Consider the following 24,476-nt stretch of genomic DNA (forward strand, 5'->3'; position numbering starts at 1 on the left):
TCACCGACCGAGCCACCCAGGTGACCTGATTAGTTTTGCCTGTAATTGAACTTCACATTGATAGAATCATGTCATGCACACTCCTTTGTGTTTGGCTTATTTTGTTCCACACTGTGCAATTTATCCATTTTGTTCTGTGTATTAGCAATCTGTTATTTTCATGCTGCGTGGTATTCCATTGTACGACAACGACAAGTTGTGCCTCCATTTTCCGTTGGTGGACATTCGGGTTGTTTGGGATTTTGGACTAATATAAATACAGCTATTGTGAATATTCTTATCCAAGTCTTTGGTGGATGCATTTTTGTATTCTTCTTGGGAACAGTAATGAAATTTCTGGGTCCTAAGGTATACACATGTTACCTTTAAACCATACAACCAAGGGTACCCGGCTGGCTCAGCCTGTGGAGGCTGCTATGCTTGGTCTCAAGGTCATGAGTTCAAGCCCCACATTGGGTGTGGAGCCTACTTTAAAAATTAAATAAATAAATAAATAAATATAAACATGCAGCCAGGAGTGTGTGAGCGGCTCAGTCGGTAGAGCATGCGGATTTTGATCTTGGGCTCATGAGTTCGTGTCGCACATTGCGGGTAGAGTTTACTTTAAGAAACAAAGAAACAAACACCACCACAACATACAGCCAGACAGATTTCCAACGTAGCCGTGTAGTTTTGTATTTCTACCTGGAGAGTGACAGGGAAATCCCCGCTGTTCCCCCTGACTTGACACTTGGTGTTGTCAACTTTCTAATTTCAGCCACTCTCATAGCGGACAGAGGCAGATGTTTCAATTGGCATTTCCCTGCTAACCACTGACCTCGTACACCTGGCCACCGGGGTGTTTCTTTAGTGAAGTGCCTGTTCGTCTCTTGCCGCATTTTAACCGGGTTGTTTTTCTCTTCGTGGTTTGTCGGAGGTTTGTTTTGTCCTGCCTTTTCCGTGTGACTGCCTTGTGGACAGCGGTCCTCGGTCGGACAGACCTGCGCCGCTCTCCTCTTCCCCGTCTGCCGCTGGAGTCTGCACTCGGCAGCCGCGCAGCTGGAGAGCGCCACGTGTGCCGCTCGCTGCCCCGCACGTCACAGTTCCAGCTCCGGGCCTCCGTTTCTCCATGGGGGCATGCCAATTCCTGTCCTGCCCAGATCACAGGGTTCCGTGAGACGCGCAGGATGCGGACACTGCATCCGCTCCCCGCAGCGCCGGCTTTGGAAATTCTCAAGCAGCGTCAGCTTTGCGATTCAGAAAAGGCGGAGCTGGATTCCTTCCCAGGAACTTGCTTGAGAAGCTCCACGTGGGAGCCCCGCCCATAGAAGACCCCACCTACAGCTGTCATTTCGTTGAGGGGCGGGGCAGGGAGGGAGCTCCTGGGGGGCGTGGTTAGAACCCTAAATGAGGAAGTGGGTGGGGTTCTGCAGGCCCTGACCAATGAGAGGGAAGAGCCCTGAGCCAGAGGGGGCGCGGCTGAGCGGACTGCGAGGGCGTTGTCCGCGTTTCCATTGGGCGGCCGGCGTCGCCGGGGAAACGTGGTGGCCCGGAGATGGTGGGGCGGAGCTTTCTTGGGAGGTGGGGCTTCCGGGGGCGGGCCGCCGAGCCGGTGCACCCGCCGTCAGCTGACCCACCGCCATCTTGTCCGCCATTTGCAAGCGGCGCGGCGCGGAGCCGGAGGGGAGCGGGAGTGCGAGCGCGGCCTGCAGAGCGGGTCGCAGCCGCCGCCGCCCCGCGGACAGCCGCCGACCTGGCCTGGGAGCCCGCCCCGCCGCGGCAGACGGCAGCGCAGCGCTCCGCGGGCGGCAAGCGCAGCCCCCGGGCCCCCGCACGGTGCCCCGCCGCGGGCCTCCCGGGGCTCGAGCCCGGCGGCGACCGCCGCGATGGCCCTCAAGATGGTCAAGGGCAGCATCGACCGCATGTTCGACAAGAACCTGCAGGACCTGGTGCGCGGCATCCGCAACCACAAAGAGGACGAGGTGAGCCCGGCGCACCGCGCGGCCCCAAGACCGACCCGGACCCCGACTCCGGCCTCCAGCTGGTCCCCGAAGCCCTGCTCCCGACTCCAGCCCTGCCTGCTTGCCACCCGGGCCGCCCCACGCCCGTTTTCTCCCCGAGCCTCAGTTTACCCCCGAGGGCCGAAGACGGCCCCGGACGGGACCAGAGCCGCGGTTCTCAAGACTTTCCTTACCTTCTGTGTGTGTCGGATCCCCTGGGGGCCCTCCCGCTGGGTGGCCCCCCCGTGGTCTCAGTTTACCCGCTGGGTGTTGGACGCCCGCCTCCCTCCTTCCCGCAGGTGTCCGCGGAAGAGACTTGGAAGGGCCCTAGGTCCTCTCCAGGGCTCTGGACTCCTGGTTGGGGACCTTCCTCTCCGCGGGCCGCCCCCGCTAGTGCGCGTCCAGGTCGCTGTCTGGAGCCGGGTCCGGAATCGGGCCTTGGCTCCTGGGCCCGAGTCCCCGGGAAGGTGGGGCCGCCCCTCCTAGGGAGGGAGGGAGACAGTGGGATCCCTGACTGAAAATACGGAAGCTGCCGAGGGGTCCTGGAATGGGGAACCGCTTTCAACTAGAAACCCTAAAGGCAGGGCGAGGGGGAAGGTTTTCCAGAAGTAAGATCGTAACCGTGGGCACCATTTCCTTCCCTCTGCCCCTCCCCCCAACCTGTGACCTAGATTTGGGAGGAATGGGGACAGTTAGTGGCCATCAGGACGCTGGCTTCCTAGAGCCCACACTCACACGAGGGGTCGTGAGCGAGCACTGCGCTTTCCTAGGGGGAGGGAGTGGCCCTGAGGAGCGGGTCCCAGCACCAGACTCTCCCGCCCTGCTCACAATGGCGCCGGAAGCCCGGCAGTACCGGCTGGGAGGTGCAGAGAAGTCAGGGAATTTGCTGGGAGGCACCCTCAGCCCAGGTCCATCTGCTGGGCCTGAGTTCCTGCCGTGCTGTTGCACGTTTTCAGAATGGGCGTGACCTCCCCCGAAAAGTAATGGGGTTATTTTAGGTAATTTCCATCCTTATTTTCTGCACCCGAGTTTTGCCTGGAGTTAGAAGCTCTGGTCAGCAGTGTTGGTTACGTTGTCTATTTCAGTCCTGGACCTCAGGGTCTGTGACTTGGAGAAGTAGCGGTTGGGATGGATTTTACTTACCCAGGGTGGCCAGGCAAATGTGGAACACGTTCATACCCTCAGGTTCCTTTTGTGTGCTGGCTGACCACCTGATTGTCTCTCTGTTCGTGGTTCTTAGCACCCTGGGACCATGGCCCACTCCCGGTAGGGCGCCTCGACGCTTGGGGGGATGCCCACTGTTCCTGGGCCGTTCCCCGAGCCATTCTTGATTCATTGAGAATCGCTGGCACCATCTCCACCCTTGGGGCCCTTTTCACGGGGGTGTTGGTGGTGGAAGAGGCTGCTGTTGGAAGTCATCAAGGCCAGGGTTCTGCGTGGGTCCTGCCCTTGACCTGTGGGCGATTCGCAGGGACACCATGGTCTCCCCACCAGAAGATCCTGGTGATGTGGAGGCTGGTTACTGAGGCCCCGTTCTGGCCCCAGAACGTGCCCCTGTGCACACAGCAGATGACTTGCTACTCTTCTAGTTCCCCACTCTGGCTCCGATAGGCCCTTCCCTTCTATCCACCGCCCCCCAGCAAAGACATGTGTTTTCTGCAGCACTATAGTTGCCTCAAAGTGTACTGCTTAGAATAGATTTTAGCTTAACTTCTGCTTGGCATCCTACAAATGAGGCTCGAGGGGGCCTTGAAAGCCACACGGAAACGCAGCGTGATTCACAGTAATTTAGTCATGTTGGGTGATGTTGGGAGACCTGCGTCCAGGTTCTTGGGCCTCTTTGGATGAGGTGGAGAGAGCCACCCCTATACAGTGGGGATGACGGCCACCTCCCCACCTTGCTGCGCCCATCTGAGGATACGGCAGGTGATGTAATGTGGGCTTCTGTGAGCACCAGAGCACCCACGAAGTTGTCTGCTTGGCTCTTCCAAATCTCAGCCTGCAACCCCTTAGTGGGTTGTGAATTCAATTTAATGGGTTATGTTAAAAAAGAAACTAGAAAGTCCCAGTCCCGCACACACGTAGAGTAACTGCTGTTTTTTGAAACTTATTTCAGCTTATGGTAACTGTGTGCATGCATGCGTATTGGGTTACTGTGGAAACATATTTCTTAAAATGAGTCCAGAAAGTTTGAAAAAGTGGTCTAATTCATATATTTCTGGGGTGCTTGAGTTTATTTTTAATCCTTAAGGTATCCTTAAGATAGAGCACAAATGATGTCGGCAGGTAGGGCGAAATCCACTTGCAAATATCCTTGTTCCTAAACTTTGGGCATGGTTGGGAGAGGGAGCGGCAGGCTCCCTGTGGAGCCCAGTGCAGGGCTTGATCCAGGGTCACGACCTGAGCCGAAGGCAGACAACTGACTGAGCCCCCCAGGCGCCCCTGCTCAGTGTTCGTTAAAGGAAAAGGGAAAAGCTCCTTCCCTGTAAATCAGTTTGGAGTGTATGCTTTGAGTGTTCCGTGCATAGAAATCGTGGGCAATTCTGAGCATGCTGGCAGTGCTCAGTGCCTGTTAAGATTCTGTTCTGCGTCCTGGGGCGCCCAGCCGGCTAAGTCCACAGAGCCTGTGACTCTTGAGCTCGGGGTCGTGAGTTCAGGCCCCATGTTGGGCATAGGGTTTTCTTAGAAAAGATTCTGTTCTGCATCTTGTTAGCGCAGTGGTCCTTACTGACTGTGTCCCAGGATACAGCATATGAAGACCTCCCACAGGATCGTTAACATTTGCCTCCCCCTGGTCTGGGTGTTCGTAGTTTATTCCCAGCGTTTAAGTGGCTTCACTTGGTCGGGTGCGGGCCCTGAGTGGATCTGCTAGTTTCTGAATGGTGTAGACTTGTTTTTGCTTGGATATAGACACTTCCAACCCATGTAACTGTTGTTTCAGAACTTCAAACACTCATTCAGTTTGCGTAGAGTAATGTTTTGAAATAAGGAGTAATCTGGGATTAAGATTGAACTGTATGGGATTGCTGATACTCCGTTGTTTCTGATCTCAAACATGGCAGTATCCTGGGGCTCAACCCAGGAAGTTGGTGCTGGGGTCATCAGACCACGGAGGTGAGTCCAGGACTGGGGTCTGCTCCAGGGACAGTTACTGAAGCGTAGGTCATGTCTGGCCTGGGTCAGGCACTCAGGGCTTTGTGGCTGTTTGTAAGAGGTTCCTTTTAGTTTAACAATTTCTGAGGAGGATCAGATACTAAATTTGAACTGAGTTTTTTATTTTCCTTAATAACGTGAGTCATTACCCTAAATCGAGGTCTCCCCCCTTGGCACCGCTGCCATTCAGGACTTGGTCATTTTGGGGATGGGGTCTGTCCTGGGCACTGTGGGAGCTGAGCAGCATCCCTGGCCCCACCCACTCGATGCCAGGAGCATCCCACTTGTGCCCACCACAGATGTCCCCAGACATTGCCCAGGAGAACTGCTGATCCACGTCGATAAGAAAAATCCAGATTCCCTAATGCTTTTCCCTTCATCCACGCACCCTGTGTTTCCTTCATCGTCACCATGTTGTTGGACCCTATGATATTGTGATGTAAGAAATACATATTTTGGGGGCGCCTGGGTGGCACAGCGGTTAAGCGTCTGCCTTCGGCTCAGGGCGTGATCCCGGCGTTCTGGGATCGAGCCCCACATCAGGCTCCTCCTCTAAAAGCCTGCTTCTTCCTCTCCCATTCCCCCTGCTTGTGTTCCCTCTCTCTCTGGCTGTCTCTATCTCTGTCAAATAAATAAATAAAATCTTAAAAAAAAAAAGAAAGAAATACATATTTTGGTCTTTGTCGCTCACTCTAGGCACAGAGCTTCTAAAGTCTTTGTCATTTCCTAAGCGATAAAGGTATTAGGAACATCCTTGATACGTATGGTCTCCTCCCTAAGTTCCTGACCCTGAGCTCCTAGATCTGTTGGCATTTCCTGGGTGATCGAAGTGTCTTTTGTTCTAATGAGATGACCTGGTGGGCTCCTGGATGGGAGCAGGTTGCCAGAGAGACCATGATTAGAAGCTTGGAACTTTCAGCCCCACCCCCATCTTCTGGGGAGGGAGAGGGCTAGGTATTGAATTAATCATCTGTCATGCACATCTCTAAACCGTGGGGTTAGGAGAGGGTCTTGGTTGGTGAAAGCATCGTGTTCCGGGAGGATGGTGCGGTGAAGAGGCTCCCCAAGGACAGGAGCTCCTATACTTGACCGTTCTGGACACCTCCTTGGGTACTTGTTCATCTCGCTGTTCATCGTACTGTCATGCCCTTTACTCTGCACTCAGCTGCTAAAGGCGAACAGGTGCTCTCCTGAGGTCTGTGAGCTGCTTTGGCAAATTAATCAAACCTGAGAGGTTTCATGGCCGGTCGGTCAGAGCACAGGTGACAGCCAGCCTGGGCTGGGGGCCGGGGTCAGAGGTGGATGCAGTCACGTGGGACGGAGCCCTGAGCCTGCCGGTGCCCCTCCCGGGCGTGGGAGCCGAGGAGAACCGGTTCCAGACAGCTGCGCGGAGTGCCGTCTGGATGTGCTCCCTCCTAGCCCTTATTCGCTGTGAAGTTGTGGTGCGCTACATGTTACGCAGTTTATTCTACTTACTTATTTTTCAAGAATTTATTTGACAGAGCAAAAGAGAGAGAGCACAAGCAGGGGGAGCAGCAGAGGGAGAAGCAGGCTCCCCGCTGAGCAGGGAGCCTGATGTGGGGCTCCATCCCAGGACCCTGGGATCAAGACCTGAGCCGAAGGCAGACGCTTCACCGGCTGAGCCACCCAGGAGCCCCTGTTCTGTAGTTTAATTAATATAATTAGCTTAAGTTCTCTGATTGTAATTTCCTTGCTTTGCTTATAACTTAATACTGAAATTTGTGTCCCTACACGGTCTGGCGGACTGCTGCCTAAAGCATAGTTCTCTCGGCCCGGCTCCGTCCTTTGGCGCTCGCCGCTGTAGGGGAGCCCCGTAGCTTGTGGGTGCTGTGGCCGACAGCACCTGGCGCTCTGTCTGCAGTCCTTTATTTACCCGTTCGACTGTTCTGGACTTCTGGGTAGTTTCCAGTCTGGGGCCTTCTATGAACAACTCTCCGGGCTGGGATTGCTGTCCACCTTCCTCGTGGGCGTTGCCCGCCTGCCAAGCACTTTTCCCGGCGCACGTCCCAGCACAGGCGATGAGCACCCCGGAGTGCATCTGGAACGGTCAGAACCTGAGGCCTGGGCAGGACAGACGGCAGTGTTCAGTTCCCTGACCGAGAACACAGCTGGGTGTGCTTTGCTCAGTGTGTGTCTGGTTGCATTCCTTGTGACATTGCCTCTTAGGGCTTGGTCACTTTTTCTGTTTGTCTGGCTGCCGATTTGTAAGGGCTTTTCTTTTTTTTTTTTAAGATTTTTTTAATTTATTTATTTGACAGAGATAGAGAGAGCCAGCGAGAGAGGGAACACAAGCAGGGGGAGTGGGAGAGGAAGAAGCAGGCTCATAGCGGAGGAGCCTGATGTGGGGCTCAATCCCATAACGCCGGGATCACGCCCTGAGCCGAAGGCAGATGCTTAACCGCTGTGCCACCCAGGCGCCCCCTGTAAGGGCTTTTTAAGGGGCCCACTCGAGGCCGAAGGCATGGTATGTAGCCAGGCCGTGGGTGGGGCGGCTGAGAGGACCAAGGCTTGCGGTGGGGCTGTGTCTGCATTGGAACCAGCCTTGTGTGGTTCTTGTGTGCACTGCATTTGGGAGCACCTGGGAGCAGTAGAAGAAGGAAGGACGGGTGCCCTTTCCCTCAGTACTGTGGGGGCCATCCTGGGTGCTCACTCAATGCCAGGAGCACCCCCAGTCATGACAACCACAAATGTTCCCTGGGGGGCACGGTGACACCCCCCCCAGAAATCTGCTGGTTAGGAAGTGGGGGTGGGAGGTTGAAGGTTATGAAGTCTGAGGCTTGACTATGGGCTTCCTCTCCCCCTCCCCCCCAATCCATGGACCCCTCCCCCTGCTTTGCCCAGGGCCTGTGGAGGGTACAGAGATGGCAGGCACTCCCAGCCTCACCATCCCTCCTTAGTCTTGGCTTCCCCAAGGCTGCTTACGTGGGCCACAAATTGGGCCACGTTTTGTGATCCTGTCCTTGTTATGCGGGCAGCACCCAGGCTCACAGGTGGGTCCTGGCACCATTGTCCCCTATGGTGGGACCCTGGTATGTAGGGTCATCTCCTGCCTGTCCTTGGAGTCCACAAGACAGATGTTCTTTCAGCAGAAGGACTTGGACCTTTTCCCCTGACTGTCTGGGCAGCTCCATCAGCCTGGACTGGTCTCTAGCGGCTCTGCCGGGTCTCCAGGTGGTGGGGCCTGTTGCAGGGAGGAGGGGCTGCTGCTGTAGGACACAGAAGAGCAGGCACAGCGAAAGCGCTGTGAGCGTCTGCAGAACCAGAAGCAGCAGGTCCGTCTAGGTCTCGTGTGGACTAACGTGGGGGTTCCGGATGATCCGAGGTTGTTTTTCCTCTACACAGTGTTACTGAGCTGTAATTTACATACCATAACATTCATCTGCTTTAAGCTTGAAGTTCAGCGGAAGTTTTTAAAAATTTCATTTATGGGGGCGCCTGGGTGGCACAGCGGTTAAGCGTCTGCCTTCGGCTCAGGGCGTGATCCCGGCGTTACGGGGATCGAGCCCCACGTCAGGCTCCTCCACTAAGGGCCTGCTTCTTCCTCTCCCGCTCCCCCTGCTTGTGTTCCCTCTCTCGCTGGCTGTCTCTATCTCTGTCAAATAAATAAATAAAATCTTTTAAAAAAAATTTTCATTTATGGGGCTCCTGCATGGCTCAGTGGGTTAAGCATCTGACTCTTGATTTTGGCTCAGGTCATGATCGCGGGGTCGTGAGATGGAGCCCTGCATTGGGCTTCTTGCTCAGCGTGGAGTCTGCTTGAGAGTGTCTCTCCCTCTGCCCTGCCCCCTGCTCACATGAGTGCGCACACGTGCACTCTCTCAAAATCTTAAAAAGAAATAAAAACAAAAATGTCATTTATTTAAAGTAATCTTTGTGCCCAATGCGGAGCTCGAACTCCTGACCTTGAAATCAAGAGTCATGTGCTCTTGGGGCGCCTGGGTGGCACAGCGGTTAAGCGTCTGCCTTTGGCTCAGGGCGTGATCCTGGCGTTATGGGATCGAGCCCCACATCAGGCTCCCCCTCTAAGAGCCTGCTTCTTCCTCTCCCACTCCCCCTGCTTGTGTTCCCTCTCTCGCTGGCTGTCTCTATCTCTGTCGAATAAATAAAATCTTAAAAAAAAAAAAAAGTCACGTGCTCTTGCGACTGAGTCAGCCAGGTACCCCCAGGTTCAGTGAATTTTAGTATTTCAGAAGCGTACAGCCTTCAGCACGATACCACCTTAGAACATTTCCATCACCCCCAAAAGAAACCCATGCCCGTTTCCGGACACTCCACCTCCCACCCCCACCTCCCCTAGTCCCCAGCTCCCTTAGTCTACTTCTGTTTTTTGTTGTTTTGTTTTGAGATTTTAATTATCCACTTGAGAGAGAGAGAGAGCACAAGCAGGAGGAGCTGCAGAGGAAGAGGGAGAGAGGGAGCCGCAGAGCCCTGACGTGGGGGCTCGATCCCGGATCATGACCAGAGCTGAAGGCAGACGGACACCCAACTGACTGAGCCACCCAGGCGCTCCTCTACTTCTGTTTTTATGTATTTGTAGCAAAGGCTTTTGTTTATTATTTTTTAAAAGATTTTGTTCATGTATTTTGAGAGAATGCCTGAGCAGGGGGAGGGAGAGAGAGAGAATCTCAGGCAGACTCCCCGCTGAGTACAGAGCCAGACGCAGGGCTCCATCCCACGACCCTGAGATCACGACCTGCATGGAAACCATGAGTCAACACTTAACGGACTGAGCCACCCAGGCGCCCCGGCACCAAAGGCTTTTGAATGGTGTTCCCGCCCTGAGGTGGGCCTCGCTACCCTTTGGGCCGTGGGTGACGTGGGCCATGAGGGTGATGGGAAAGTCATGATTGTGCACAGGGTCTGGAGGCTGGATGCAGGGAGGAGGTGTTTCTGAGGTGGGGAGGGGGCAGGACGGGGGTGGGACTGTCTGCTTTCTGTCCTGCTCCAGCCTCACTCTCTCCAGGTGCTGGAACTATAGTGGATCTGGGTGTCGGCGTGGGGGCCCTCGGGTTTGTGCTTCTCCTAGGTCGCTGAGGCTCGTCTTGGCTGCAGGGGGTTTGGAGCCCAGCCACGGCCGAATGAAAACGAGGACAGCAGCCTCCGTGGTTGCTTACACTTGGACGTAGTCAGTTGAACTTCTTTTTATTTCCTCACTGACTTCTCTACGTTTTTGGGTTAAAAGGTATTGAAACGCTGGTGATGGTAGACAGCAACCAGGTGGTTTTCGTTCGGAAGGTGGGTGAAATTGTTCCCACCCTGTCCCAGTTGTGATGACTTGAAAACTTCTGGCCTGAGAAATTGGAAAGGTTTGGAACACTGATATAGTTAGGCTTCTCACTAGGACATTCCACGCACGCTAGCTGTGATAGTCTCAACCACCGAAGGGGCCCAGAGGTCACAAGACGGCTGGGGCTCATGCCCATGAAGTGAGTGGTGTGGGCTCCAAGTCCCTGAGCTGGGGAGCCAGTGGGGCCCACAGCCAACGATGGGGGGGCCTGTTTGGGACAGTCCAGAGAACCTCTGGAAAATGTCAAGGGTTGGAGCAAGTGAGATGCCTTTTAGCAGGTGAGCAGACAGATGGGCTGGTCCATCCAGCACTGGACACGAGCCACCGAGCCAGGCAGAGACACGGAGGACACTCAGCGGCACATCCCTAAGTGAGAGCGGCCGGCCTGAGAAGGCCACACACCCTGTGGTTCCAAATCTAGGGTGTTCTGGAAAAGGCAGAACGGCGGAGGCGGTGGGGCGCCTGGGTGATCAGTCGTTAAGCGTCTGCCTTCGGCTCAGGGCGTGATCCCAGTGTTCTGGGATCGAGCCCCACATCGGGCTCCCCCGCTGGGAGCCTGCTTCTTCCTCTCCCACTCCCCCTGCTTGTGTTCCCTCTCTCACTGGCTGTCTCCCTGTCAAATAAATAAAATCTGAAAAAAAAAAAAAAAAAAAAAACGGCGGAGGCAGTAAAAGGGTCTGTGGTGGCCGGGGTGGGGGAGGCTGATGGGGCTGAGCACGGAGGGTCAGTAGGGCCGGGAACGACTCGGTGCCACACTGTGATGGTGGATCAGGGTCCGTGACGTTCGTCCAAACCCACAGGGCGTGCAGCACCGACTGAGCCCCGGTGTCACCTGCGGCCTATTGATAATAATTTTGCAGTGTCGGTGTGTCAGCTGTCGCAAAGATCGGACTCTGGAGGGGATGTTGCTAATGGGGGAGGCTGTGCATTTACGGGGAGAGGGTGTCTGGGGGAACTCCATCTTCCACTCTGTTTTGCTGCGAAACTAAAATTGCTCTTAAAACAAGTCCAGGGTCCAGCCCGTGGTCTTTGAGCTGCCTGCACTTCCGAACCAACTGCAAGGCTTTGCAAAACCCACACCGGGCCTCACCCTGGAGATCCTGACTCCACTGGTCCAGGGAGGGCTAGCTAGGAATCTGTTGTGGGTTTTTGTTTGACTTTTGATTGTTAGATTTAAAAAAGTGCTCCAGGGAACTCTGCAAAGTGGCCAGGATCGAAATGGCTATTTCATATTAGACCTGAGGAGTTCTCGTGTAGGGGAAATTTGAGTCCTTTGTTCTAGGTTAAATTCTGTGACAGAGATGATGTAGAAAGAGCATGCGTTTTGGTTCTTGGTTTGCTCTGTGCTGAAGTGTGAATTTGCACAGAACAGGCTGAGGTATTTGAGAAACGGAATCATGCTTTTACCTCCATTTCTTTTTTTTTTTTTTAAGATTTTATTTATTTGTCAGAGAGAGAGAGCCTGCGTGTGTGCACACAAGAGCCCACGAGCAGGTGGAGCAGAGACAGCAGAGGCAGACTCCACCCTGAGCAGGGAGCCTGATGCAGGACTCGATCCCAGGACCCTGGGTTCCTGACCTGAGCCGAAGGCAGACGTTTAACCGATTGAGCCAGCCAGGCGTCCCCTTCTCCTTCCTTGCTTCCTTGCTTCCTGGCTGCTGGGTTTCTCCGTCTGTCAAGTATCCAACTCTAGATCTCTGCCCGGGTCTTGATCTCCTCAGGGTCGTGGGTTCAAGCCCTGTGTCGGGCTCCACGCTGGGCACGGAGTCTGTTTAAAACAAATAAATATCAAGGGTATGTAGTCATTTATAATGTAGACTTTACCGTCTTTCTAATTTATGTCTTTATTACAGTTTTCTGGATCTAGATCATGTCCACGTGACCTGAGCAGTTTTGTTTTCTTGTTGTAAAAGGGGAGTAGACACTCTGCTTGTTAGCGGTGTTGTATGTGGATGAAAGAGGAACGTCACACCTGTGTTCCGCTTTCCTTCCTTTACCTTCTTGCAACTCCGCGTAAGGTAATGTTTAAGTCCTCCCGAGTGAGCAGCAGATAGAGTCTTCTCTGTCCTTACGATCTTTCCTGTCTGCAGGAGCCATGAGCCGTGTGCCTCTTTTCCGCCTAAAAACTAGTGTTCAGGCAGGGCCTTCCTGAAAGTCAGCCACTCATCCTTTTTTTTTTTTTTTTAATAATGATTTTTTATTATATTATGTTAGTCACCATACAGTACATCCCCGGTTTCCGATGTAAGGCTCGATGATTCATTAGTTGCGTATAACACCCAGTGCACCATGCAATACGTGCCCTCCTTACTACCCATCACCGGTCTATCCCATTCCCCCACCCCCCTCCCCTCTGAAGTCCTCAGTCTGTTTCTCATAGTCCATAGTCTCTCATGTTTCATTCCCCCTTCTGATTACCCCCCCTTTCTTTATCCCTTTCTTCCCCTACTGATCATTCTAGTTCTTATGTTCCATAGATGAGAGAAATCATATGATAGTTGTCTTTCTCTGTTTGACTTATTTCACTAAGCATTATCTCCTCCAGTGCCGTCCATGTTGTAGCAAATGTTGAGAACTCATTCTTTCTGATAACTGAGTAATATTCCATTGTATATATGGACCACAACTTCTTAATCCAGTCATCTGTTGCAGGGCATCTCGGCTCCTTCCATGATTTAGCTATTGCAGCCACTCATCCTTGAGGCTCATCTGTCCTCCCCGGTGAATGCTCTGAAGTGCAGGGACGGATGTCACCGGCCTCCACACGTCTGCCTCTCTTCCCTGGGGGATGTTGTCTTTGGGAAGAGACTTCAGGTCAGCAGTTTTCCCGCTTTTGCGCGGCCTTGGTGGTTTCTGATGACAGCGTGGAATCCTTTCTCCCCTGTATGTAGCCCATGCTTTTCGGCTGGCTCCGTCGGAAGAGCATGTGACGCTTGCTCTAAGGGCCATGAGTTCGAGCCCCACACTGGGTGTAGGGATTATGTAAATAAACTAAAAAAAAAAAAAGATTCTCTACTAGTTTTCATTTTTTGGTAGCTTGACTTTGACTTGTCTGAGTGTGGTTTTCTTTTCATTTTCCGTTCATGGGTGCTGAATTTCTTGAACTTGTAAATTTGTCTTTTACCAAATTTGGGGAGGTTCTAACCCTTCATTTTTCAAATATATCCTCTTTCCCACCCTTTCCTTTCCGGGACACCAGTCGCTTGTGTGTCACACCTTGTGGTGGTGTCCCACAGACCGTGAGGCTCGCCTCACCTTTTCTCAAATTTTCTGTCCTTCTGACCGGATGGTTTCTTTTGTTGTAGCTTCAAATTTGCTGACTTTCTCTCTCCATCTTCAGTTTGCTCTTCAGTCCATTCAGTGACTCTTTTATTTCACAAATTGTTTCTCAATTCTGGAATCTCCGCTTGCTTATTTCATATCACTTGACTTTCTCTGCTGAGATTTCCCCTCTTGTTCTTTATGGGCATATTTGTTTCTGGTCCATGGGAGCATGGTTACGGTTGTGAAGCTGAAATCTCTGGGTGTTAATTCCATCACTGGGGCTGGCTCAGGGCCAGTGCACCTTGATTGTCGTCTTCTCTTGCGTGTAGGTAGTATTTTCTTGTTTCTTATCTTGAATAACTTCAGATCATATCCTGAGTGCTGTGACTAGCGTGTTGTAGCGGCTGTGGATTCTGTTATGGTCTCTGAGAGTACTGTTTGGGGGCAGTCAGCTTGTCTGGGCTGAAGCTCCAGCTTGTCCTCTCATGGGCAGGAGGCAGGTGAAATGTGTTCACTTCCAGCTTCAGCTGGCCGTGCGCAGTGTGCCGTGCGTGCCTAGCTCCGGGGTCTGCCGGGCTTTGGGCTGAGTTTATATGCAGAGTGTGGGGACCACCCCCCACCCCCTCTCCTCCGGGATTTCCTCCCTCGTTTGGCAGCTGCTGTGTTAGCCCTAGTCTCTGCTTTCTGGTTCTTGAAGCCGGGAGACACAGGCCAGCGACTGGGTGCTGGAGATGAAAGCCACAAAAACCATGACACCCAGCACCTCTGTGCTTCCTCTCCAGTGCCTCCAGACGGTTTTCAAGCTGTGGGAGGCTTGGTCTGATAGGAGCCACTTGGACATCAGCAGCGGTGGACTGTGCGGGTGGTCCTGAAAGCTGGGCGGGGGCCCTAGACGTCCAGAAGAGCGCGTGCGCGGGGAGACCACATTTTATTGACCTAGCAGCAGCGGCAGAACATTGGAGTTTCTTCTCTGTGGCTGTTGCGAGTCACGCTGCTCTGTACGTTCAGGTGGTAGTGTTTGTTTGGACACTGTTTCGGGTGTTCTTGGGTGTACATGCAGGGCGGGACTCTGTTTACCCTTCCAGGAGCTGCCAGGCTGTCTCCGCAGCGCTGCACCCTCTTCCATCCCTGCTGTCTGTGCGTGACGGCCGGTGTCTCCAACACCTGTGACTGTCTTTTTGTTCTCTCCCCTTTAAGTCTTTCACAGTCGTGATCCAGGACACTGGAGGGGATCTGTGCGCCAGTACAGGAAGTAAAGATCCCCGAGTGGGATTTAGTAATTCGAAGCCTGTTGGAAGGATATAGTGACACTTGTTCCATGGCACCGACTCCCAGCCAGACTCCCAGCCATAAACTATTCATAAAATACCCGTGGCCGGGAGAGGGCCTGAGGGCTCCTTTCCCCATGAGCCTGTGCTTCAGGCAACTGAGGGGCTCGGGCCAGAACAGGGTGTGGTCTGGGGGGATGTGGACGGAGGGTGTGGGGTCAGGGTACAGGGCCTTCGGAGCAGGAGTCTTCTGTCTGTGCCTGCCACCCAGGTCTCTTGGGAAGCGGTCACTCCTGCGGTGGGCCGACCGTTGACTCCTGCCACCTGGTGGACGGCTGGGGACTTTCTAGCGGTTGTTGCACTTGGTCAGATGACAGACAGGAGGCTCCTTGTGCTTCATGGAGTGCCGGGCACGTGTGGGGCTTGGGCGTTGGCAGGACAAACTCATTGTGAGCCCTGCGGTGGCCGTTCACCTCATGGGTTCTCTTTGGGGCCGTGTGTCTCCGGGGCAGGGGTGATGGGAGCCTTGTGCCCCACTGCTCCCAGGAGGCACGGCAGTGGCTCTGGTCCTCATGTATCCGAATTGCTTCAGGTCAAACCTGTGTGAGTGGTAGACAAGCTGAATTCGTGAGGAGACCAAGGGGATCCTAAAACATGTGTTCTCACAAACACTGCAGCTCAACTCACAAGAGCGGAGAGTGGGAAATACGCAGGTGTCCATCCTCCAGTGGCTAGATAAACACCTGGTGGTCCGTACGCGTGTGGCAGGGACGGGACCCCTTTCTGCAGCGGGCTGGAGCCCCGACGTGGTGCTCCTTGAGAGAAGCCCCTGGAAGCCAGCCACAGAGACCCAGAGCAGCTTGTGCACCCCCCGCCCCCGTTCCAGGAGAGGCCTGTGGGGGTGGGGAGGGCTCGGTGTTGAGCCGCCGGCTGGGTGTCGGCCTCAGAGGTGCCCGTGAGGTGAACGGTGGGCAGGGACACCAGGCGGTGGGACCTCGGGGTTGCTTCCTGGCTTTGTGCAGGTTTCCTGTGCAAGTTGTTAAAAGGCTAAACGAGAGAATCCGGAGGATTTCCATGTCTTAACTTTCTGTGTTGAAATTATTCTTCTTTAACTTTTAACACTTTTCCATGTAGAAGACATCAGCCAGGGGTACCTGGCTGGCTCCGTCGGAAGAGCATGCAACTCTTGATCTTGGGGACCTTGATCTTGGGTCACAGTCTTAGGGTCGTGAGTTCGAGCCCATGTTCGATGTAGAGATTGCTTAAAAATAGAATCTTTAAAAAGAAAGAAAACAGAAAAAAAACATGAGCTCCACGCCCACGTTGGGAATGCAGAGTAAGCGGACGCTGAGGCACCTGCAGCGTCACCATCTTCTTCCCGGGAGGGCTATGAAGGAGTCCCGGGCGTCTCGGCACACCGAAATGGCTTTTTTATGTTCTAGAGCAAGCGTGAGGGAGTGCGGCTGTGGGAGCAGCAGGGAGGGGAGAGGGAGAACCTCAGGCCGACTCCCCGCTGAGCGCAGAGCCCAGCAGGGGCTTGATGTCCTGACCGGAGCCGAGATCTAGAATCGGCACCAGCAGGCGCCCCCGAAATGGCTTTTTAAGTAACAGCTTTGTTAGATGTTCACATGTCCTACAACTCACCTGTTTAAAGAGTACAGTTCAGCGGTTTTAGTACGTTCACAGAGTCGTGCAGCCAGCACCGCTGTCCGTTTTAGAACATTCTGGCACCGCAGGAAGAAACCCCAGCCCCCGGCACCCACAAAGCCCCTTGCTGTGTCTGTGATGGGCCTGCTCGGGCTGTGTCATGTGAACGGAATCGTGCCCTGTGTGGCCTTTTGGGTTTGGCTTCTTTCTGCAGTAATGATTCCTAACTCTCTTAGGCATTTGCAATTTCTCATTTTTTGTTTCCTTTCAGGCAAAATATATCTCTCAGTGCATTGATGAAATCAAGCAAGAGCTGAAGCAAGACAACATTGCAGTAAAAGCAAACGCAGTCTGCAAGCTGACCTATGTAAGTACCGAGCGCTGTTTGCTCAGGGGACAGCGCTTCCCAGGGCTGCCCCCCTCCCACACCCCTGCTGCGGTCAGGCTGCTTTTCTGTCTGTCCTTCTGTCCACCTATTTCTACCCACCTGCCAAGCAGGGATCAACACCAGTAGCTCCAGGCGCTGGCCTTGGCATGCAGGACTGATTTCTCAGAGTTGAGAGCCGGCGTGCTGTGATGACCCCGTGGCCCAGGGCATGGGGGACCCCACCTGCCCTGGGCCACGCCCCTCTCATCTGGTCTCTTCTCGTCTCTTCTCTGGTCAGAAGGGAGGGGGACGTCCTGCCAGGGGCATCCGGTCACCTTGTAGCTTTTGGGAGGAGCCAGTTCATTCTCATCGATGGGGAGTCTTAACCAGTGCTCGTGGCCGCTGGCATTTCAGCTGCAGACGCCTAGCTTCCGCCTTTGTGATTAACCTGTCTCTGTAGCTCTAAATGCAAGGACTAGCAGCCGAAGAAACGAAATCCTCCAGGGCGTGTGTGCGGCAAGGCCCGGCCAGTGGGGGTGTGCATGGTGTTTGCTCTTCCGCCAGCCGAGACAGGGCGTTGAATGTTGGGGTTCAAGCCTCGGCGTGTGACTGGAACTCACTGTGCCTGTCTTTCCAACAGTTACAGATGCTGGGGTATGACATCAGCTGGGCTGCCTTCAACATCATAGAAGTGATGAGCGCCTCCAAGTTCACGTTCAAGGTGAGGTAGTCGAGCTTGCCCTGGGACCCGAACCTCGTGGTGACCGGCGGAGGGCGTGAGGGCGTGAGGCCGCGCTCTGCAGAAACAAGAGTGTGGGACACAAGCCTCAGCCCCTCAGATGCCGCGGCTGGCGTGCGTTGTGTTCTCTGCGAACTCTTACCTGGGTGGTGTGTTCGTGAAATGATGGGTTCCTTGGGTGCGTTACGTATTTTGTAATAGTAGTTAAAAAAAGCTTGTAATTTTTTCCCCTAAAACAAGCAAAACACTGATGGTCTTACTCAGAGGCCGTCACGTGCCCCCAGCCCCAGGGCCTCCTAGTGGATTCTGAGCATTTCCCTTCACCTCACGGAGGCCGTGCTTGCGAGTATCTGGGGCGCGGCCTCCTCACTTGGCACCGCAGCGTGCGCGGCTCCCGGCTCCCACTTCACGATGTGTTCTGCAGCGCGATCGGCAACGCCCATGGCCTCTGGGGGGCCTTGCGTTGTTTTCCTGGGCCGGGGCAGGTTTAGACAGGAATGTGTGACAGCCGCGAGGCTAGACCGTTTCCAGGTCCCTGGGCCCCGGCGCCCGCCTGCGGGTCACTGCCTGGGTCAGTCTCGGGCTCCATCTGACGGACACAGTCCTGCCTGCGGGCCGCTCTCGGTGCGGCCACAGAGGAGGCACTCTGCCTGGCCACGAGAGCCTCACGCTCACGTGCAGGAGTGGCGGGTCCACGTCGGCGCGGCAGGGAGGTCTGAGTGCTCAGAAAAGCCGGCGTTTACGCTGGCTTCCATAGTCCATCACAAAGGCAGTTCTGGGCTGCCACGGAGGCAGTCAGGACACGTGCTGGAGGAGCACTGGGTGGTGTGGCCGGCCTTACAAGAACTCTGTGTTTCAAAGACTGCATCCTCGGAGCTCTGGCCGGTCCCTCCTCCTCCCCGAATGACTTCCTGGCATCCACGCCCTGTGGCCCCGCGGCCAGCCGCAGGTGTCACTGCCTGGCTTGGGGCTGCTTGGCACGAAGTTCAGGGGATGGGCTGGGGGCTCCCCCCCTGGGGTGTGCGGCCCTTGTCTGGTGGCTGACGCCCTCATGTCTGACTCACAGCGGATCGGCTACCTTGCTGCTTCCCAGTGCTTTCACGAGGGGACTGACGTCATCATGCTGACAACAAACCAGATCCGCAAGGTAGGCGGCCTTCCCGCCCCCGTGGCTGTCATCGGCCCTCCCCGGGCTCCCTCCTGTCACCCTGGCCCCACAGTGTTCTCCACGCTGGCCTCTCTGGTGCTCCGAGCGAGCAGCGAGTAGAAAGCGCTAGGGTCAGCAAGCTCTCGCTGTTGTGACCCCCGTCATAAGCCAGTGGCTTCCAAACACCGCTGCGCTATTGTCAGAAGATACCCAGAAGTGGTGTGGCAGGTCTGTCTGTCTGCTCTCGGGCAGCGGGCGAGGCCAGAGAGTTGCCATACTTCCCTCTTGACTCGCTGGGGTACTCTGGGTGTTGGAAAGCTGGCTCCCGGCCGCTGTCCTCCTCTCATGCCCTTCTCCCTCTGGCGGGGGTGCTGAGGTTGCATACCCTTCCCCTGGGGGCCTTTCTGCCCACTGGGTCTTTTTTGAGAAAGAGCACATGTGAACAGGGGAGAGGATGGGGGAAGGAGCAGAGGGAGAGGGACAAGCAGACTCCGTGGTGAGCACAGAGCCCAACTTGGGGCTCAGTCTCATGACCGTGAGATCATGACCTGAGCCAAAACCAAGAGTCGGGTGCTTACCTGACTGCACCCCCCAGGTGCCCCTGCCCAGTGGGTCTTCTGAGTCACATTGCATGTGTCTTAGTCATGGAAAATTTCTGTGTTTGGAGATGGTCTTGAAGATCACTGAGTAATATATTTCTTCCTTGGCCCTAGAGCTTTGAGCGTCATTTGTGGAGTAATGAAAGGGGGTGTCAGAGAGAATCAGAAGCTCGGTGGTGGTTGGGTGCACAGGCCAGACCCTATGAGTTGTGGTTGCCCCCGCGGGGGGACCTGGGGACCTGGCCTGCGCTCCTGGGCAGACCCTGTGGCACTCTGGCAGCACTGCACTGGCCAGAGTACTGGTTGCTACAGGATGGGCTGCTGGACCGAGCCCTGAGCTGTGGCTCTGAGACCAGCGTGGGTCAGGTTGTGCGGCAGCACTGGGCGTCGTGGGTGCCACGGGGCTGTGAGGGGCAAGCTCAGCTGGGAGCAGCCGACAGGGCTGTGTCACGGGGGCACAGGGAGGAGGACAGTGAGGGACTCTGGCCCAGCTTGGGTTTTCCTGCCGGCCGTCTGGGCCCAGGCACGCCCCCTACCTGCCCCTCTGTAACGACCTCCGATTGCACGGAGGCGTGTCAGAGCAGGTCACCTAGATCTGCTCTGCTGGGGAGAGAGCCCGAGCCTGAGACATCCCGTAATGGAGCGGAGGGTACCCCTGCTCTGTTATAAAACATTCTCCTCCATTCTCTTCCCCAGTGTTTGTAGTCTGCGCGTGGGTCATTTTAAATAAACCCACGGTTTCTAGAACAACTTCGGTAAACCATCCCTGTCCCCCAGTCTCCATCCCCCTCAACTGGGGCTCTCCCCGCTTAACGGTGACCTGAGTGTCCTCTCCACAAACCTCCGTTTCTGAAAAGCCCTGTGGTGACTCTGCTGGGTCTTTGTAAGTCATGCTGGGTTAGGAGTGGTCCTCTAGGGCCTGAGTTCTGTACCGTGGGTCCAACACAGTTTTACCTTTTTAACCCCGGGCTGGGGTGGATTTTAGGAGTCTGTTTTCAGGTTATTACTGCTATCCAGAGAGTGACCTCTTAAAATGTTTCTTCGTGTGTTTTTACCACGTCTGTGAGATGTTTGGGGAGTTCCTTAGGAAAGTCTCCCCAGAGCAAGTGTACGATACAAACACTGTTTTGCTGATGTCACGGCGAGGCTGTTGTGCGACCAGGGGTCTGGGGTGGGCGTGCGCCACTCTCATGACTGGTTTTATGCTCACCTGAGAGAGGAAAGTCAGGCCAGAGCTGGCCTGCCTTCAGGAGGGGCCCAGAGGAGCTGTCCTGGCTGTCGTGGAGGAGAAACCCCAGAAACGGGAGAGGTTCTTGGCTTCTGCTCTGGCCCCTCAGCCCCGGGGTTCTCAAGCAGGTGGCCGCCTCGAGAGCTGGCATGCCGGCCTGGGCCTAGACTGAGGGCCGCACTCACTGGGTGCCTCGTGCCTGGCAGGGCTGGGGCGGTTCTCTCTGGAACTGGCTGCTGCTTGTTGGTCCTCACGCAGGCCCAGCCCCAGACCCCAAGCCGGAGCTGGTGATGACCTGTCGGCGCCTGTCTGCTGACTCTTCTCCCTCCCTTTCCAGGACCTGAGCAGCCCCAGCCAGTACGACACTGGTGTTGCGCTGACTGGCCTGTCCTGTTTTGTTACCCCAGATCTTGCCAGGGACTTGGCCAATGACATCATGACACTGGTGAGTTTGTGAGTGTGCCCAATCCTTTGTGACGTGATTTGGTCCATCCGGGGGCCTGGAAAACCGAGGTTAAACTCACACCAAGAACACTTGAGCGTGCAGAAACGGGCAGGGTTCCCCCAGACGGGAAACCGAGTTGCTGTGTCTCCCCCCACCAACAGACCCCCCCCCACCGTGGGGCCCAGCCTCAGGCCGTTGTTACCCTCACATTCTTTCTTCACCTCCTTTCAAACCGCCCTGCTTGGGGCAGAGGTGGTTGGCGCCCCGGGCGAGCACCCATGCCATCCAGCGTACGCCCCGCCAGCTCCCGCCTCACTGGTTCCCAGCAGGCAGTGCACAGTTAGCCTGGTCCTTCCTGCTCCGTCCCTGATGCCGTGTGTCTTTCTTTGGCCATGGAGTGACTTCTTGTGTTTCAGTCCATTTGAAGGACAAAAACCCCAGCCACTGCTGACCTCCAGGGTGTCCAGAGCATTTTTCTAAAATGCGGACGTCCTCTTACAAGTCCTGGTTCTCAGAGGCATCAGTCATTCACCCAAATCTCCAACTGATTGGGAGGCCATTTCCCATCCGCTTTTATCTGGGCAGAGCAGAAGGGTGGCTGCTTTCCTCTCTGGAGAGTTCTGTCCATACGGCTTAGCCTGTTTGTCGTGCAGATGGATAGGTCCGGGCTTGTGGTTTCAGACGGTACGTGCTAGCAGCTTCTAGATCAGGGGCCGGTCCATCACAGCCCTGCCACATGCAGCTGGCTACCTGCTGTCAGTCGCTTTGCCCACACCTGGCCCTGCTCTTCTGTTCACGTGGTGTCCCTGGTGGCTTTCAAGCTGCCACCGCGGGACCACGGACATGCCCCCTGGCCAGAAAGCTGCTGATGCGGTGCTGGTGAAAGTAGCTGCAAGCCCGGGAGGACACTAGTGAGTCGTGGGGGCTGGGAGCTTTCTCGGGGTGTGGCCTTCCTGGCCAGAGCAGAGTTCCAAAAGGACGAGAGCTCTGGGACGGTCCAGTGTGGAGGGGAGCCCTGGACACCCCTCGGCGGCCTGCTCTGGGGACAGACCTTGGATGCCAGAGGAGTCGGAGGCCAGCGTTAACTGGCGAAGGCTCTTTTTCCGGTTAAAGTCCCCTCCCTCTCTCTCTCCCTTCATCGGGTTCCAGTGAGTCTGAGAAGGGTCTCGGCCTCTGGAGGGGGCAGGCCTGGGGTCATGGACATAGGGAAGCTGGTTTCAATTCCATGCAAGACCCTGTTATGTGGGCCCTGCGCTTGGGGCCGCAGCGCAGGTGTGCAGGCCCCCTCGAAGGCCAGAGACCAGATGAGCCGGAGGGAGGGGACACACGGGTAGGTGTGGGAACGTGAGCGGGCGGGTGCGGGGAGGCGTGGTGGGGGACGGAGCGGGGCAAGTCCCGGGGACAGTGGCCATGTGGAGGGGAGGCTGACCGGCCTCTACTCCTGCAGATGTCGCACACCAAGCCGTACATCCGGAAGAAGGCCGTGCTGATCATGTACAAGGTGTTCCTGAAGTACCCCGAGTCGCTGCGCCCCGCTTTCCCCCGCCTGAAGGAGAAGCTGGAGGACCCTGACCCCGGTTTGTTGATGGACGATGGGACGGTGGGGGTGGAGGATGGTGCAAGGAAAGAGTTGAGGGGCGCTGGGTCCTGGGACTTCCGTCCTGGTGTCCCACCACAGACAGCATCTCCTTACTTTTTGGTACCATGAGATGCCAGGTCTGCCTTCTGCTTTCCCCGCTCCGGCCCTGGAATCTGCCATCCAAGGGGCTGGTCCCATTTGTTGGTGTGGGACGTAAACACCAAACTCTGGGCCCTGGGTGTCCCCTCTTCACGGGCATTCACTCAGTAGACACCAGCCATCCACACACGGGGGAGTGCCTGGCTGTCTGTCTGTCTGTCTGTACGCTGGCATTCACGACTATTCTGACGCCTTGACTCTGGTCCCACACCGCAGGGCTCATGCCAGCCTTCCTCCTGTTCTCTGTCAACCCTTCCCTCATCGAGGACTCTGGGCTGAGCACACGTCACACAACTTCTCTAAAAATGAGGCAAGGTTTGGCTTGTCTCGGGGGAACCTGCCTTGTATCAGGGAGAATGGCAGGGTGTGGAAAGTTCTGGTAGGGGAAGTAGGAGCCAAGGCGGCAGGCGCGGTGGGTGTCCTGCACAGGAGTTACTTGGATCCTTCAGGGGCCAGCCCCACAGACTCAGGCGACACTCGGCTCTCAGAAGCCTGACCCCCTCGGAGGTTGGTGCTTGAACCATGTCCCCTGGTGATGAGCACAGTGCCAGGCACAAAGCAGGGGTTCCTGCACTTGGGGTGACCAGCCTACTGAGGATGACCGTCCTCCTGGATAAGGGTGCAGCCTCCATACTGATGCTGCTCTCACTGACGAGGAGCTTCCCCCCTTTACTTCAAAGGGGTGCAGTCAGCAGCGGTCAACGTCATCTGTGAACTGGCCAGGCGCAACCCCAAAAACTACCTTTCCCTCGCCCCGCTCTTCTTCAAGCTGATGACCTCCTCAACCAACAACTGGGTCCTCATTAAAATTATCAAACTGGCAAGTATCCCTCCCGATCTTCCCTTTTCTCGCCGAGTGAAAAGGCCCCAGTGTGTCCTGGGAGCACCCTGGGCGTTGGGGGGAGGGGTGGGGTCGGTGCGGTCTGTCCCTGCCCCGAGTGACCCGCCGTCCTCTCTCATCCCTAGTTTGGTGCTCTGACCCCCTTGGAGCCAAGGTTGGGCAAGAAGCTGATTGAGCCTCTCACCAACCTGATCCACAGGTGAGCCCTTGGCCCCCGCGTGACCCCGCCGTCTGGCACGCGCAGGCCTGCACTCCCTCGGGCACGGGGACCCCGGGGAGAGTCTCGGGGTGGAGAAGCAAACACGCCGTGTGATTTTGCTCCTGAGAGGGAGCTGTGCCGCCACGGTGCCCGCTGGCCCTGCAGGGAGCCCGGGGGGCTGGTGCGTCCTTTCCCCGTGAATCAGTTTTGGAAACGGCAGCTGTAAAAGCAAAGGAAGAGAGAGCCCGCGGCTGTCCTCTAGCTCACGAGGAGCCCTCGGCCGTCTGCCGGAAGAGCTGTAGACAGCTGTGTCCCTCGCCGTTTCTGGAATGTTGCAGGAGCTCCCACACCACTCGGGGCCTGTGCTCGAGTCGGGGGGGCTAAGTGGCAGATGGCGCAGCAGATCCTGCTCCCAGGTCCCCTGGGGGGAGGTGGCCATGGGCGACAGGAGGAACTGGGGCCTTGAGGCCGGGCCTCTGTCCCCAGGCTCATGAGTGGATCAGACAGTGAAGGATAATTGGGTGGAACAGGCGCTTGAGCTGGGGACGTCTTTG

At 55.7% G+C, this 24,476-nt stretch overlaps 1 protein-coding gene across 1 annotated transcript in view; it reads left to right on the plus strand.

Annotated features, from left to right (window-relative positions):
• Positions 1–1,626: 1,626 nt before the first annotated feature.
• Positions 1,627–24,476, plus strand: part of AP3D1 (adaptor related protein complex 3 subunit delta 1) — a 40,926-nt gene continuing 18,076 nt past the window's right edge. The window contains exons 1-8 of the mRNA XM_045800118.2: positions 1,627–1,961; positions 16,891–16,986; positions 17,627–17,707; positions 18,792–18,872; positions 21,037–21,144; positions 22,592–22,721; positions 23,563–23,702; positions 23,849–23,922. Coding sequence (XP_045656074.1) covers positions 1,866–1,961; positions 16,891–16,986; positions 17,627–17,707; positions 18,792–18,872; positions 21,037–21,144; positions 22,592–22,721; positions 23,563–23,702; positions 23,849–23,922 — 806 coding nt within the window. The 5' untranslated portion in view covers positions 1,627–1,865. The remainder of the gene's footprint in view (positions 1,962–16,890; positions 16,987–17,626; positions 17,708–18,791; positions 18,873–21,036; positions 21,145–22,591; positions 22,722–23,562; positions 23,703–23,848; positions 23,923–24,476) is intronic.

This window comes from Ursus americanus, chromosome 14 (assembly GCF_024610735.1).
Source record: "Ursus americanus isolate L20-20 chromosome 14, mUrsAme1.1.p, whole genome shotgun sequence".
Lineage (NCBI taxonomy): Eukaryota > Metazoa > Chordata > Mammalia > Carnivora > Ursidae > Ursus > Ursus americanus.